Genomic DNA, 16,445 nt, shown 5'->3' with positions numbered 1-16,445 from the left:
AGGTATTCTAGGACAGGTTAAATGAGAAAGCAAGTGTGTATCAGGTGTCTGTCATCTTACCCCTCTGTGGACTCACAGCGCCTCTTCTCCAGTGTCAATGTGTATACACACACACATATATACTTCACAACTGAAAGGATACCATGGCAGTGCGTTCAGGAGATAAATTTGAGGGTGCATTTACATACCTGCATTTGCTGGCTTCGTTAATCATTTACAGCGCTCAGCATTTGCGCACGTGCCCAGTATGTGTTTTCACCCATTTGTTGTGAGTGTTGTGCCTCTCAGCGTTTTTGTGTGTGTGTGTGTGTGTGTGTTTTTGTGCTTGTGAATTCGTGCAGACTGCTTCTGGCCAATAAACAGCTTCTGCAACAAGTGTGGAAACATAATGAGTGTCACTACTTGACTACCGACTGCAGTCGGGAGAGCAGAGAGAGTGATAGGGAAGCAACAGAGGAGATGAAGGCTGAACTGGATGTTAGCAGGGAAGGGAAATATATGGCACTCTTGACCTCGCAAATATGTACGCTGTCATAAAAGTGCACGATAGATTTTATTGTTGTGCGTCTGCGTGGCTGTGTATATTTATCTGTGAAGAGGAGATATCTTATCAACTGACAAGGAGCTGCTCCATCTAGACCAGATTAGCGTTTTCAAACGTGTGTAGCCGGGATTTTGAGTCTTTGAAATGTGTGCATCTACTGTATACAAGCGTGAGTGTGTGCACTTGCACGCCCCTGTGTACATGCTGAGAGGCAGGCCTGTGGTTAGGTTACATCTCCCTGCAGCGCAGCAGAACAGTGTCTCGTTGCGTCATACTGAGTCTGTTAATAACAGGCTAAACCACAAAGGCCATCCGCTGCTCTATTTCTCATCTTCCAGCAGTACACTGATTATGCAGCAGTGATACATTAAGCAGAGTTATGTGGGGGCAATACAGTATATTAAGGTTTAGTATTTTCTCCTTTAAGTGGACAAGTCTAACCGAGCAGAGGCTTACTTCAGATTTGTGGCGTTTCAGTGAAAGAAAATGTATATAAATTATATCTTACTTCCGGGACATATGTTGTGCACGGCGCCTTCTTGACAGCATGACATTGCAGTTATAGTTGAGAAAAGCGTATGAGAGCTGTCACAAACATAAATATGATCTGCAGTAAATAATGATGGATCTAGTGCAGGGACGCAGCTTCGCTATGCTACTGTGTTTAGTACTCAGACACCCCCAACTTGATTCCCTTAGCTCTCACAGCATGCAACATCCTTGCCACAGGAATTTAATTACTCTGTAAACAAGCCTTTTGTTCTGTTGCACACTGTTTTCTCATGCACGCGAGATGCATGAAAATCTTCAGATCTACTGCAAAAGCTGTCATATTAGAGAAAATCAGAGATGTGATAAGTGCTGACAAAAAAACGATAATATATGCTGAACTGGTTGCTGTGCTATGCACATGTTATATCTGTGGAGATAGGCCAATGTTAAGAAGACAGGAAATAGAGCAGTCATAGTTTTATGATCACATTATCATTATCATATCATTTGTCTATCCCTGCAGCTATATAAGGCTGTCTCATGATTGCAGTTTAAATGTAGTCACCAGTCTTTGTGTCTCTTTTTGTGTCATCCCCAGACATATGAGCGCCAGTTCAGAATGCCAGAGCAGAGAGAGGGAGGCCTGCTGCAACTACTGGGAGATAATCCTTCTCTCAAACACCAGCTTCGCAGCTCCCTCCATCCTGCACACGCACTCTCGCACACACAGCAAACGCAGCACTCCCCCACTCAGAAATTTCAACACACTCACGCACCCCAGCACCAAATCGGTACAGACTGGATCCCGTCTGCAGCACCTTCTGCGTCTCCAGCCCATCCTGCGGATTCTGAGGCAGCCAGAGACTTGGCAGCAGACAGCAGAGGCTCGTTGCTAGATCCGAGCCAAGCTTTCTCACGAACGGCGACGCAAAGTCCCTCACCTCAGCGGTCTCTGACTCCAGATCTGCAGCTTCCAGTGGTCACAGATGCCAGTATTCTCAACTTGACCTCTCTCAGCAGGTATATTTTAATTTCCTTGTGATGCATGATATCATGAACTGTGCACTGTGAATGGAATGTGAAAGTTACAGTAGTGAAATTTAAAAGGAAGATGTTTTAATTAACTTGACACGGTGATTCAAATTAGGTAGTAAGTATTCTGCGCAGTGTTGGTGAAATACAAAACTATCCATTCTCTTCATTTTATCGCACTCATCCTAATTATTTCTCTGTGTAAATCTCTCCAGGGGGAAGGGTCTGCAAGAGGTCAGTGAGCAGCTCTTTGGGAACATTAAGAGGAAGTACGGCAGGAAGGACTCCCAGAGGATGCTCTGTAATCCCCACAGTGCTGATTCACATTGGGGACAGCCAGAGAAAGGATCAGAGAGCCCAAATAATTCAGAGGAGAGGCAGAAGTACAGGCAAGAGGAGACAGCTGAGCGGTTCCATGAAGAAAGAGAGGAAAGGAGAAAAGAGGAACGAGAGCGAGCAATTGCTGGGAGGAAAGGAGACGAAGAAGACAGAGGGATGCCCATGCTGGCAGAGGAAGCGAAAGGAAGAAAGAGGCGGAGAAGGCCTTCTTTTGACGATTCGTTTTCTGTAGAGGAGCAATCTCAGCAGCGGACTCTGGACTCTGATGCAACAGAGAAGCAGCAGCCTGGGCCTTTAGAAGCCAGAGGAGCACATAAGATAGAAACTCACAAAAATGATTCTCGATTCGTGAGTCAAGCTGATATCAGCGCAGAAAGGCTGGATAAAGCAGAAAGAGGAGATAAAGTTGACAAAAGAGAAAAGGGAGAGAGAGTGGACAGGGTGGAAATGGGAGAGACAGTTACAAATGGGGCTGACCAAGAGTCACATCTGAGCGCAAACAGGATGAAAAAGAACCCCTTGGGTCGTCCTAAGATCAGCGCGGACACCCTTAAACCCAGAGATCCAGCTCACAATCACATCAGCAAACCCAGTCTCAGCTTGAACCCTAGATTCCCCTGCCCAAACCCCAGCCCCAGCCCCCGGAGTAACATCAGCCCTATCCCCAGCCCCAGACCCAGGGCAAACATCAGCCCCAGTCCAAGCCCCAGATCAAGAGCCGATATGAGTCCGAGCCCAAGTCACAGCACCAGCTCTACGGCCAGTTCCAGACCGACCAAGGCCAACGACAGGTGGTCCTACCTGAAATCAAAAAGCCATGCCAGCATTACATCACCGCAGAGAGAAACCTTGGGTAGCCTCGCAACCTTAGCTGACCCGCCCTCTGCTTTCCCCATTACCCCTTCCAGCCCGCTCTACACCAACACTGACAGCCTGACAGTCCACACTCCCATTAAGAGGAAACGAGGACGCCCCAAGAAACAGCCACTCCTAACTGTGGAGACCATTCACGAGGCCACTTCCACCTCACCTCCAAGCCCATTGGCCCAGGAAACCACTGCAGGGCTAAATCGTAGGAGGAAGACGCACACACTGAACACTTTAGTGCAAATGGCCTCCACGATGACCAATGCCAACAGTCTCAAACTAAAGCGTGGAAGGGGGCAATCCAGGCCAGTGAATAAGACGAAGCTTGGGAAAATGCAGAGCATCCTGAATGAAATCCTTTCAGGATCAAGTCAAAATGGCACTCTGGCTCTGAAGTCATCTTCTGCTCCTGTTACCTCAGCTATGAGTGCCATGGCATCCACCATTGAAGCTCGACTGGGAAAACAGATAAATGTGAGCAAAAGAGGAACCATCTACATTGGTAAGAAGAGAGGGCGGAAACCTAGAGCAGAAACTCAAGGCTCCACTCCTCCCAAAACCACTCGGGACAAGCCAGCATTGTCTGTCTCCACATCGAGTCTCTACGAATGCCCCGCAGTGCCTTCCTCCACCTCATCTCCCAGCTCTAGTGCTCCGTCTATAAGAGCCAGTCACTCTGATGCTGCTATGCCCAGTTTGCAGCCCATTTCAGCCTTGCCCTCTAAACCAGCAGGCAGGAGCTTTCTCACTGGGGGATGGAAATTGTCTCCTCCTCGACTTCTGGCTAATTCACCATCCCACCTGTCAGAGGGGGCGTCAGTGAAGGAGGTAACTCTGTCCCCCATCAGCGAGTCCCACAGTGAGGAGACTATTCCCAGTGACAGTGGGATTGGGACGGACAACAACAGTACCTCAGATCAAACTGAGAAGGGTCATGCCTCTCGACGAAGGTGCAGTAGACTGCTGTTATACTCCTTTACTTGCTTTATAGGCATTTTGTTCTGTATCTAATAGATTGGCACGCATTCATTTACCTGCTGTTTTAATGTGATTTATGTTGTGTTTATACAGGTACTCATTTGATCTGTGTGGGTTTGAGGCTGCGGAGGCAGCAGCTTTGGAAGCATCCAACAGAGGTGGCAGAACACGCTGCGAGCGCCAAGTAACGGCTGTAGATAACTTTCTGTCGCAGCAGGAGAAGAAGCAAAAGCATCATCGGCGGAAGAGGAAGTGCCTACAGAGTCGGGATCATCTTCATTTTCTCTCTGAACTGGACGAGGTTAGAAACACTGTAACAAATCCTGCATGTGAGCCTTTAACAACCGCTCTAATGTACAAGCGTGCACTAAAGGGTGTGGGTTTGTTTTTCTAAATGTTTCCTGTTTCCTTCCTCCCTGTAGGTCGTGTTAAAGCTCCAGCAGTTACGAGTGTCTCACAGACGATTCACCTGCTACCCCCAGCATCCCTATCCTTCCATTTTCCGCCTCAACTTCCACCATTACTACCCTATTACCTACGACACGTACCCTTGTGACTCCAGTTCATACCTCCGCAGGAGTGCTGATCTGAAGGCTAAGAGGAGACGCGGTCGTCCAGCCAAAGCCAGCGAGCCAATCACATCAAAGCTGCCTTTTGTTCAAGGATATGGTTATCCGCTGGCAGGGGGAAATTACTATGCAGCACCGTATGCGATGCCTTACGCTCCTCCGCTGAGTCTGGGCTACTTTCCCCCTACTCCCCCATTTTATCTGCCCCATCACTCGCTAGGACCGGCGCCCCCATCTCCCTTCATGAGACCTGCTGTGCCCCCTCCCAAGGCTTTCCACTCCAGTGGACACTCAAAAATCCAGCCTGGTGCCAAGCTTTGCACCACTAGTGGTCCACTTCAGGGGCCATCTGTAAGGGGAGAGGGTTTGGGATCCCTGGGCAGCAGCAGCGCAGGTGGTCTTGCAGGGGTTCGTCTCCACAAGAGGAAGCACAAGCATAAACATAAGCACAAGGATGAACCTCTTCTTTCACCACGAGACCGGCAGGACCTGGGAGGGCTTTTCAGCGGAGCTAAGACCAATGCACGCCTCAGCATGCTGAGTGAGAGGAGAGACTTGGCCAGTCAGGGTCCTTCAAAGCTTCTGGACAAGCAGAGGAGCAATGGCAGAGGCTCTTCAAACCTGGGATCCAGCTTAGGGATTTTTGAGTCTGACCAGCTGTCATCACACTCTCTTGCTGACAGTCAGTTCCATTCCCTTCAGACTGGGCAGCCTAAAAAGAGCTTCATGGGCAGCTATAGTAGCCAGTCGCAGCGGTCAGAGTCAGCGTCTGACCTATTTTCGGGGTCACAAGAGGACGAGTGCGGCGGAAGGAGCAGGCGGACGAGGCTCACTGTGTTTGGAGATCAGGGCTTAATGTCATTCCAAACGACGAGGCAGGAGCCAGAACAGATGAACAAGTGTCCCAGTCCCTCCCTCACTGGTAAGAGAATACACTATATTTATGAGAAAGCGCACTGCATTGCATGTTGGACTTATAATAAAAACAGCAGCAGTTGTTTTCTGTTCACTGGGACAGCATGATAAAGCACATTGCTTTCTTTAATGAAGTGTTGGAGGTTTGAGGTTTGCCTAAAACGCAGTAACTCCTGTTGTTTGCTTGTCTTTGCTTATCCAAGCCGTTCATTCATGGCTATACACAGGCTCACCCAGTGTTCCAAATCTGAGCTGTAAATATCATTCACTGTACGGGGCCTACAGAACCATAATGTGACTCCCCTAAAAGTAGCATCCAGGAGCTGCATTTTCCAGTCTAAACTACAAATGTGCTCACCCTGTTAAATATCTGCACACCCGCTATAACATCAACACGGCCACCACTTTGAAGCAAATGGTTATGTTAATGTATTTGACTGCTCTGCATGACTGATGTTCATTTACAATTAATATACTGGAGATTAGCATATAATTGCACAGTTAGAGCTCCGGTTCCCATTGTGCTTGTAGAGGGGGAATAATGTTTAGCCGAAGTATGTTTTATGTTAAGTTACATGTGCACAGATTTGCGTTTTGGATTGGTGGTGAGAGAGATATGTCCTTTACAAAATAACAGCAACGTTGTCGTGTCCATTATCTTAAATGTGGTGCACATGTTCTGTTACGTGTTTATGTGAACAGACAGCGGTGCGTCCAAGTAATGTCCAAAATGTATGAACAGCTGTTTGCACTTGTTTCTTAGTGATTTCCCAATGTTTATGTGCGCTATATAATGTGCGAGGGAGTGAGTGAGTCCAGTGTGAGTCCAGACACAGGCTTACTTTACCTCTAAATAAACCCATGAATGGATCACATGTGGAAAGCTTATGATCTGAAGCATCGGCAGCGTGTAAGCAGCTGACATTACCAGCAGTGGACCTTATTGCATCACATCACTACTTATATAAAACAACAAGGTTCCTATCTGTTAGACAGAAGTAGGAAGCCGGAATTTATTAATGAAAGAAAAACCATACGAATGATATTTGATACATGATACTATGCTAGCCCGTGGAACTGGAAGAAAGAGACACATACATGCTTTTACTAATCACTTATATGTGATCAGAACTGTTAATGTAGCCAAATGAGAGCATGTTTGTCAAAAAAAAAAAAAGGTTATACACTAATATTAAACTCTGTTCCTGAGTGTTAATTGACTTCAGTTATTTGCTGGATTATCACATTTAGTCAGTTAACTGGGTTTTCCCATTTTAAATGTAGATTTAGTAATGCATGTCAAGGTGATTCCTATTATAAATATGCTTATGCACATCATTATCGGGGCTTAAAGCAGACAAAGAGACTGGGTAGCACCGAATTCTCACCACCCAATGAATGTGTATTTTGGTACATTCTGTATTCTGCTGTCTTTGAGCACATCTGGCTGGGGATAAAGAGAACGTAATGCATGGATGGAGACGACTATAATTCACCAATCTCTCCTACCTCCCCACCCTGCCTCCCTTCCCTCTCTCCTGCCAATGCTTTTGCCAGAGATATATTATTCACACAGTATGATTTATTTTCTACAGACACGCCGTAAAAGGCCCTTGCCTGTGTTAAAAGAGCTGGCTGGTAGCCAGGGGTTTAATGACTGGGGCCTAGTCCAGTGGCGGGGAGGAGAAGCCAGGGGCTCAGTTAGAATACACCCCCCCACCCCAGGGGATCCAGGACGGATGACTCATATACACCCCTCCCACCCCCCTCCCCCCATAATGACTCCTCCTCCCCCAACCCATCCATATTATCCCTCTAGTGTTGTTATACCTCTTCTACCCTCTGTGTCCTTCCCTTCCCTTTTGCTGCTTCTGCAGTTCTTGCCCTTGCTTTCTCCCTCTGCCTCTCTCCCGTGGTTCCCACATCCACACGCAGATTTCCCCTTGTTCCTCTGCCTCATCTCTCTCTCCATCTCCCCCTTCTAGCTCTCTCCTTCTTCCCTTTCACTTTTTGCTTTTTCCCTTGTCTCCCCTCCCCCTCATTTTCCCATTACTCTCTTTACTCCCCCCCCCACACACACACACACACTCCTCCTCTAGCATGACTTACTGCTTCACTTCACAGCTTTAGTCCAATTAAAACACAGACGCATGTGCATGAGAATGCTCGCTGCACATGCAGGCGCAGGCCCCTGCATACACACAGATATACGGGTCCCCATCCAGATGTAAAATTCATACTATTATCTGAGCGTGCAACAATGAGTTTGTCGGTCATGGACAAATCATTAAGCACACGCGTGTCTCTACGTGTGTTGTGCGTTTGCTTCTTAAGCAGACCTCGCTGAATCAGTTGTAACTTTCTTACATGAATGTCTGAATGAAAGTCTTTAATGAATAATCCGGAATATTTTTTTGTGGCAAGTCAAGCCAAGTTGTATTTATTTTGCCCAGTATAACAAATCACAGATTTGCCTCAAGGGGCTTTGCAGTCTGCACAGCATATGACACACTTATCTGGACTGATCCCTGGTCCAGATAAGATAGGACATGTGATAGATGCTCTGTGTACGCCATAAAACAACATAGTAAATTACCAGTGTAAACAGTCAGGATGACAGAAATAATAGATAATAGAAAAGCGTAGATTTGGGAGGACATCAAGCAGCTTTCGGTTAGGGGGTCGAGAGTGCAAGAGGAGAAGACGAGGATATAGATTAAGATCCAAAACATCTGGAAAGAGGCACCCACTGCCAGGATAGAGAAGTGACCGGACCTGCGGTAGTCCGGCAAGTCACGCAGCTTGTTTAAACACATGCACAGTCCTTCATCCAGAAAAAAAAATTACACTAAATGACATACATCAAGGATTATTTTAATCTGTCTCCGAAAAGTGCTCTCAGCTACAGCACAGGCAGTGGATAAGTGAGCATAGCTGTGACTTCCTATTTCACAGAGAAACAGGTTCTCGGTACTATACTGCCTCTCACACTGCTGAAGGTCACTGGTTTTATGTTCCGTGTATGGAGCTCATAAATTTCTGCTACTTTGTAGTGTGTGTGTGTGTGTGTGTGTGTGTGTGTGTGTGTGTGTGTGTGTGAACTGAGCATGTGCTCACTTCTGCTGCAGCTCATAAACCACTGCTACTTAGTGCTTTGTGCATTAACTAATTTCACTGTCAGGCCTGAATTTTTGACCAACAACAGCGTGATATTCTTCTGTGGTTTGTATGGGCGGTAGTTAGGCGGCTTTTTATCTTTCCCTTACTCTTAATTCATTAGCAAACAGCTCTGTGCGGTGCTTTTCAAATTTTCATCCCCATCATTACCATTTGGTCTCTTTAGGATGAAAAATATTGTATTCTGCTAGTTGTGGCAGTTCACTGACGTTGTGCAAATCTTAAAAAAAATCTATTAAATATTAAATGCTCCCCCCTTATGTTTTATGAAAGAGACATATTCTAAATGTCTTGAGCATCATTTTTCACACATTTTCCTGTAACACAGCCAACAATATTTAAAGTATAAAACTGAAAAAGCATCTTTGATTTAACGTACTCATCAAATGTTAGAGCAATGAAGAAACCTGCTACACCATATCAGCAGGAGTCTGCGGGAAAGGAAGAAAGGCTAGAGCGCAGGAATCCAGCAATAGGAGTAAAAAGCTCAAGGAAAAGAGACGAAGCATGTTGCGTGCACACTGCTTGGGGACTGGTGGTTGATTGTGCTTTTCCTCCATTTTGGCTGTGGCTCAGTCCGAGCCCCGGGAACAGTGCCCAGACAGGGAGGAGGGGGAAGCGAAGAAATGGGACATAGATGGGAAACAAAAAGAATGACAGAGACAGACTAAGATCAGGAAGCGGTCTCTGAAATAAAGATGGAAATGAAATGGTGCAGTTTTACCAGTTTAATTGAAAATTAGAGAGTAGCATATTGCCGCCCATGAAGAGACGAGTGGAAGAGAGAATGTGAGTGATGAGGAAAGAGTAAGGATAGAGCAATGTGTAAAGGGCATACTGCCCAGTTCACCAGTGTGAAGGAAACAATATGGCTCCAGTTTCTTCTGCTCAGCCATTCTGAACTGCTGAATTCATTTTTTGTGCATGTGTATGTATGCATCTGTGTGTTTTTGTATCTGTGTCTGTATGCGCATGTGCATGTGGACAAGAGTGCCGATATGTGTGTTTGTGTTGCTGTGTGTGCTTAGCTTTTTGGCAGTCTGTGTTCCAGATGCACAGGGTTGTTATTGTGTAGCGACATATTAAATGGTTGAAGGAGACATTTCCTGCTAGCAGAATAGGATCTCCTCCTCTCCCCTCTTCTCTCTGCTCTCTAGTAGACAATTACAGGATAGGATCTGCTCTCCTGGCTCAGCTGGGATTTGAAAAGCTTACATGAATATCTCAAAATTAGCAGGAAGCTCTTAAAGCAAGAAAAGACTTTCTCTCCATGAGCTAAATTGGCATGATGTCTTTCCTAGTCTTTCCAAGACTGCTCTTTTTAACTGACACGCAAGCACAAACGGTCCTTTCTTTTTATAGACCTTACTTTGCTCTTTATTTTCCTTGACATTTCTCACCTGATTCTTTCTCCCTCTCTCCTCTTCCAGGTGTTCCCAGTAAGCGGAGGTATAAACGTCGCGAAGTGGAACAGATCCAGAAGGACGTAAGGAGGATGCATTCTCTGAACTTTGAGCATGTGCAGAAGATCCTTCGTGCCAAGCGCCTGCAGCGACAAGCCAAAACAGGAAACAATGTCATCAAAAGACGACCCGGACGACCCAGAAAACAACCTCTGGAGGAACCGGAGCCGACCAAGACGAGGAAGGAAGATTGGGCTGAGGTTCGAGGCTTGGACATGCTGGCTAGCAGGAGAAGTGATGAGAGGACTCTGGGGATGCCTGTTCTGGAGAGGTGCGATAACCTGCCAGGCAGACACAGCCTCAGGCCGAGCCTGACCCCCGAGCCTCTGGAGTTCTCCAGTCACGATTCCATCTCAGCAACTATTGAGACTGTGGTGCATCAAGCGCGGTCTGTGAATCCGCTGGCCAAAGGGGGGAAAACGCAAAGGAAAGGGCCTCAGCAGGGACGAACTGTGGGCTCCCTCCAGTCACTAGACTCGCAGGAGAAAGCACCTCCAGCAGAACTGGAGAGCAGTTAACGGAGGCAGTGTTTCAAGCCTATCAGATGCAGTGCCCTTAATCTTGGGACTCCTTGGTGCACTTTGACTTGTTCCTCCTCTCTGATTTGTCGTGAGGAATACAGTGGGTTGGTGGAGCAAGAGGAGAGAACACTGCTGGTGCCATCCCTCAGTTTGCTACACCCAACCAGACATGGGCCTTTCAAAGATTCATTGGACCTTTATTTACAATGGCACTATATGGTACTATTTGATACTGAATCTGATGCTCTAAAACTGTGTGGTACTTATGATAGTGTAGGATATTATGTGACTCTTTATGTATCTGATACAGTGATGTGTATGGTACTTTATGATACTGTATCTGAATGTGGCTTCAGCCATATATTTACCAGCAAGGGGAGGGGGGAATGGTTAATATAAAACTGTGCAGCTCTGCTTATTTTTGCCTTTCTGAGGAAGCTTGTCAAAAACATGTGGAATAATAACTTCAGTAATTAAGCCACCTTACCCTATTACTTTCCCTGTTTTGCTCCCATTCATCTATACCTTCCTAGTGTCCTCGCTCCCTTTGAGAAGTAACTGATACTTCCTGGCAGCTCCGCACTCGTGGTCCCCCTCCCTGCTTGACGCTCACCCCAATTCTTTAGCCCTCCCTGGTGCCTGCCGCTTAAATCCATCCCCCTTTGTCCTCTCACCTATTCCCACTAATGTTTTACATCTCCATTTCTTGAGCTCCCTCAACCTACCCGCTGTGTCATTTTTTTCCCTCTCTCCCTGCTCAGGCCTCTCCTGGGCAGTGACATAAAGGCAATATGGTGGGTTAGACTGTCCCAGACTGTACATAGAAACAAAGTCCACTGTTGCCTGCCTTGTACAATGGGAAAACCAGCTCATAGATGTGTACTGGCACACAGTATATTAAATAGAATTGTTGTACCATAGACAATGAAAGTGTGTATTGTTTTATAACCAAAAAAACAGACATGGGTGTGACTCAAGACAAGCTTGTTTTCAGACAGACAAGAACCACATGTATTCATTCATACACTCATTATTGTGTTTATAAACAGGGGGCATTGCATACAGGAGGAATATCAGGTGTATTTTTGGTAAACCTTAAAAAATTGGTTAAATGCACTATTAAAAAAAGACAACAACAAAAAAAAGACATACACTTTCATCAATCAAATGCAGCACTTACATGCTTGTTCCAGCCTTATGTTTCGGCATTCGACGGTGTGGTTATCCAGTCCAGAGACCATACATTATTTTAATCAAATTGTATATGCAGGCTGCGCAGCCAAAAGCGTCAAACCGAAGCCCGCCGAGTCTGAATTGGACAGTTCAGCAGAAGAGGGCTCACACAGTCAGTGTTTTGAAAAAGCTAATCCCAGTCTTTCTACTTAACATAATTTTCAATCCATATCCTTGGAAAAATATTTTTGGAAAGTAAATCCAGTATTTAGATTTAGAAACCAAAGTCTCAGTATTCAGTGTATAATTTAAAAGTATCTAAATCAGAGTTTGACAAACTCTCCACCATGTTGGCACCAATGTAAAGCATTCCTATGTGCACTGTAGAATGTAGCCATCTTGGATTTTTTTTTTTTTTTTTGCGTGTGTCAATATGTTAAACCTTTGTTAAACTCTATCGACAGTATCTGTGGCTTTGGGTAGTGGTTGGTATTTTCTCGATTAGGTGTTTCTGAATAATAAGCAATGGATCAGTGTTTCTTTGGCAACCTTGTTGAAATTTTGTTTCAGGAGATTCTGTTTTGTTCGGCCGGGGGTGGGATTCTCAGTTGCAGCAGTTCGACTTGTGCCTTATGTTTCTTTCTCTCACAAATTACCATTTGACCTGAGGAATATGAAGCGGCAAGGAGTGCCCCAGACAACGACCCAAAATGTTCATGATTGTGCAAATGACACGTGTGTCTTATTCACGAGAACCCCGAAACTGCCGGCGTCCCTTCACAACTTCCATAGTTAGCATCTTCTGTCGCTGGACACTGCTGTCTGGTGTCTCCCAGCTTCCTCCTGGTTTATTTTCTGACTCATATCATCATAACAGAGGTAGAAGGGCTGGACTGAAGGAGCTATTATATTACTGTTTTAAATCCGCATCATATACCTACCTACATACTGCTATAGCAGCGGAGGTGGACAGTGTATCAGATGTGTCTCCATCCAGTGATATTGATTGTACCCAGAGTCTTAGATATATAATTAAACACCACTTACTCTGCCCAGTAAATAATGAGAGATATAACTGATTATATACTTGGCAAAGGAGGAACAGCCGAGATTTTTATGGAAATCACGTTCTCGTACATTGTTGTTTGCTATGCATCAGGCCATGCCTGGCAGTGACCTTAAAAGGAATTTCTGTTCTGGGTCCACCCTTCGACAAAGAGAAATAAGTGGTCTTATTTACTCAATAAATTGAATTCATGTATCAAGAATTGTGAATAATACCAGTAATAATTTGTAATAAGTTGTGCAGAAAGTGACTATCATCTCATGAAAACTATAGTGACTGCAGCTCTATGCAGTACAGCCTTAACCAGATGTAAAACTACAGTATTAATGTGTCTGTTGTAAATAGTGTTAGTATGTCCATCCTGCATGGATACCAGTTAGGCTCAGCTATGCTGGGACTGTCTCCTCAAACCACAGTAGACCTTATCTCTCTATCAAGGCTGCTCAAGACCCAAGGAACTATTCAGAAAAGTGACAACCTCAAGTGATTTTAATATTTGACAAATTCCACTGCCTATTGACAGTCACGGCTCCAGCCGGCTAAATTACACCGAATGCTAAAACGATTTGCCTTACCGCGTTTTTTAAAAGTTGAGGATAGAAGCCCCAACGTCGTGCACTCGACCAAAAATAGGAAATCCCGGCTGACTTGTAGCTACTTTGCCTGCGGCCAGCTTGGGCAGCGCCGTAGCAGTGAGTAAGTAAGAGGGTTGTTTTGTTCGGGGAGCTCTCAGAGGAAATAGCCAAAAATACACTCGCCCTGATGTTAGTGTGCTTAACCTTGCTTTGCTAGGTGGGTCTGCAGTCTGTTGTGGCAAAGATGGGGTCTAGAAATGTGAGGCGGTGAGGTGTAGAGGATACACACTTGGCAGCTTACTCCTTCATACTGTGGTCAGTCAGCGGTCTCTGATGCTAGAGTTAAAGACCCCAGGTGTTGTCTGTCCTGTCTGTCTCTCCTACCAGCCAATGCTTCGGTGCCTTCTAACACTGACAAGTATTGTCCTAATCCAGAGCTTTCACTCTACACAGAGACTGCAGAGGGGATGTGGTTATGTATAGGGTTCAAGGTCACTGTTGTTGTGATGTACTTAGCAGCCAATCTGGACCGGTGGCTACAGGAGGCCCCTAAACACTGATGTAAGGATCCCTTACCTCGTCTTTGGCTTCAGCACCAAGGGCGGCGCAGCAGTGTTTGACCTTACGTTAGCGGTTTGGGGTGTATTTCCTGTAGTGTGCATTTACCACTTCAACACAGCAACTAGGATGAGAGATAATGGCACCTAAGTTTTGATTTCGCCCCTCGTTCAATATGTAGCGTGCTTTGATGTGCATCCTACACATGGAGCAAGGGGGTCGTGTGGAACAGAGCCTCATAAATGTACATGTAGTCATCCACACAGCATACGTTACCATTTCTAAGCTATAATGTTCGAAGCTGAAAGTGCAGATGAAGCATTGAGAAAACCAATAAATGTACTTCTTTAGAGCACAAAGTGAGCTCTTCTAACAGTGTGGGCATATTTTAGTTTGTATACATAGTGTATTTGAGCCTTTTTCTAGAGTGGGTTTCCTTTATTTGCATGCTCAACTTGATTGTATGCATAAATATTTTAGACAAGCCGAAAGTTTAATTTCAATTGAATTTGAAGGAAGACTTGTACATTGTTTGATATGTTTCTTTTTGTAATGAATTTTTTAATTCATGAAACATTTTTGTACATTGTATGAATATTAAAAACTGCAAATATTTGACATATAGAGTAAATACTAGAGGCGCATGCATATGCATATATCCTTCACAGTATGTATGTGTAAAATGTACACATATATTTTGTATTTGCATTTGCTGGCATACAGATATGTGTCTTAAGCACATATATACCTGTAATATATATGTATATCCATGTCTGCTGGCATGCTTTTGGTCATGTTTATCTTTCATGATCTTGTAGGTTTCTTTTTTTTATTATTATTTCTCTTTCCTCAAAAAGAAAGGCTCATTCTTTTGCTACCCTTCTGTTGGCTGGCAGCGTTGAGCACTTATTACGAAGAACTACAGTTCAAGTTGTTCATGTTATCCATTGTGTGAAATAATAAATGACTTTATTGACAGTTGATGGGATCATTTGCTTCTTTCTGGTTAAGACCGTATCGCATTCGATTTTCCGATCTGTCTGATTTTGTGATGAGAGCCAGGTGCTTCGTGGGTGTGTGTGAGTGTGTGTGCAGCATGCATGTGCACGTAACGTGTGAGGGGAGTGCGATGACAGGGGACTTGCTGCACTGTTGGTGCTGAATGTCAGATGGTCTCGGTGAATGAGTACTACTCTACAATGTGTCGAGGTTAAACGAGAGGGAATCCTCTCATCAGATTATAGCACAGCCTCATTCAGTCTCACACACACACACACACATACCTACACACTCTTACTCTTGTACTTGTTCATTAACCAAGGCTACATCTCTAAATCCTCACTGCACTAGCCCATCAGTGTTAGTTCTAGGTGGGCTGGGCTGCAGGCTGCTCTGTTATTGGACAGAACTGAGTGGGAAGTGCCCCACTATTGGCTGCTGCCAACTAGTAAAATTCTTCTGTTACCATGGTTGCAGGGTGAGCTGCCCAAATGTGTCTCAGTGTATCTTGTAGTGCTGATTGAACCGTTGGCACCGCCGGTGTTGTGGTAAAAAAAAAAAAAAAATCTCCCCCTTCATTTGATGGCAGTCAAGGCTGCAGTGGTGCTGCACCCAAATCACTCACTACTGATGCCTGTAAATGAGCCCACGGCCCCACTCCACCCTCTGCACAGGAGGATGAGATAGATCACAGTGAAAAAAAAAAAAAAAAAGAACAGCGAAACACATCCTGTATGATGGATGTACTCTCAAGCAGAAGCTACAATTAAAGGAGGGAAAAGAGAATCATCAATCTGATGATAGGTGGATTTTCTCACAGGGTTTAGTGTCAAACCGCGGTTTACTCTGAGACACTGTGGTTGACTACATAAAACACATGCAATATTATCAATGATTGGATGAATGCCCGTGATAATTACAAGTCATCTGGCTGAAATGGGCAGACAATAACTTAAGTGATATTACTTCAAAAAGGGAAACTGGAGCTTTCAAAGGGCACCAGCTTCCTCCAGTGTATCCATGCAGAGAAATCCTAGCGTGATAACTACAGCTCTGCCCATACGAATATATATATATCTATATATATATATATATAGATATATATATGAATCTGTTTATAATTAAGTTAAAAATAGATTCTAAGCAGTCAGAAGATGGAGCCACCATCCTGGACAAA

The 16,445-nt window shown here is 44.9% G+C and overlaps 1 protein-coding gene across 1 annotated transcript in view; it reads left to right on the top strand.

Annotated features, from left to right (window-relative positions):
• setbp1 (SET binding protein 1) overlaps positions 1 to 15,250 on the top strand; it is a 37,796-nt gene extending 22,546 nt beyond the window's left edge. The window contains exons 3-7 of the mRNA XM_040019017.1: positions 1,635 to 2,056; positions 2,284 to 4,224; positions 4,346 to 4,553; positions 4,675 to 5,743; positions 10,344 to 15,250. Coding sequence (XP_039874951.1) covers positions 1,635 to 2,056; positions 2,284 to 4,224; positions 4,346 to 4,553; positions 4,675 to 5,743; positions 10,344 to 10,894 — 4,191 coding nt within the window. The 3' untranslated portion in view covers positions 10,895 to 15,250. The remainder of the gene's footprint in view (positions 1 to 1,634; positions 2,057 to 2,283; positions 4,225 to 4,345; positions 4,554 to 4,674; positions 5,744 to 10,343) is intronic.
• Positions 15,251 to 16,445: the final 1,195 nt, after the last annotated feature.

This window comes from Simochromis diagramma, unplaced genomic scaffold (genome assembly GCF_900408965.1).
Source record: "Simochromis diagramma unplaced genomic scaffold, fSimDia1.1 OVJJ01000822.1, whole genome shotgun sequence".
In the NCBI taxonomy this organism is placed as follows: domain Eukaryota; kingdom Metazoa; phylum Chordata; class Actinopteri; order Cichliformes; family Cichlidae; genus Simochromis; species Simochromis diagramma.
Note: the sequence above shows the minus strand (reverse complement) of the source record. Positions and strands in the feature narration are given on the sequence as shown.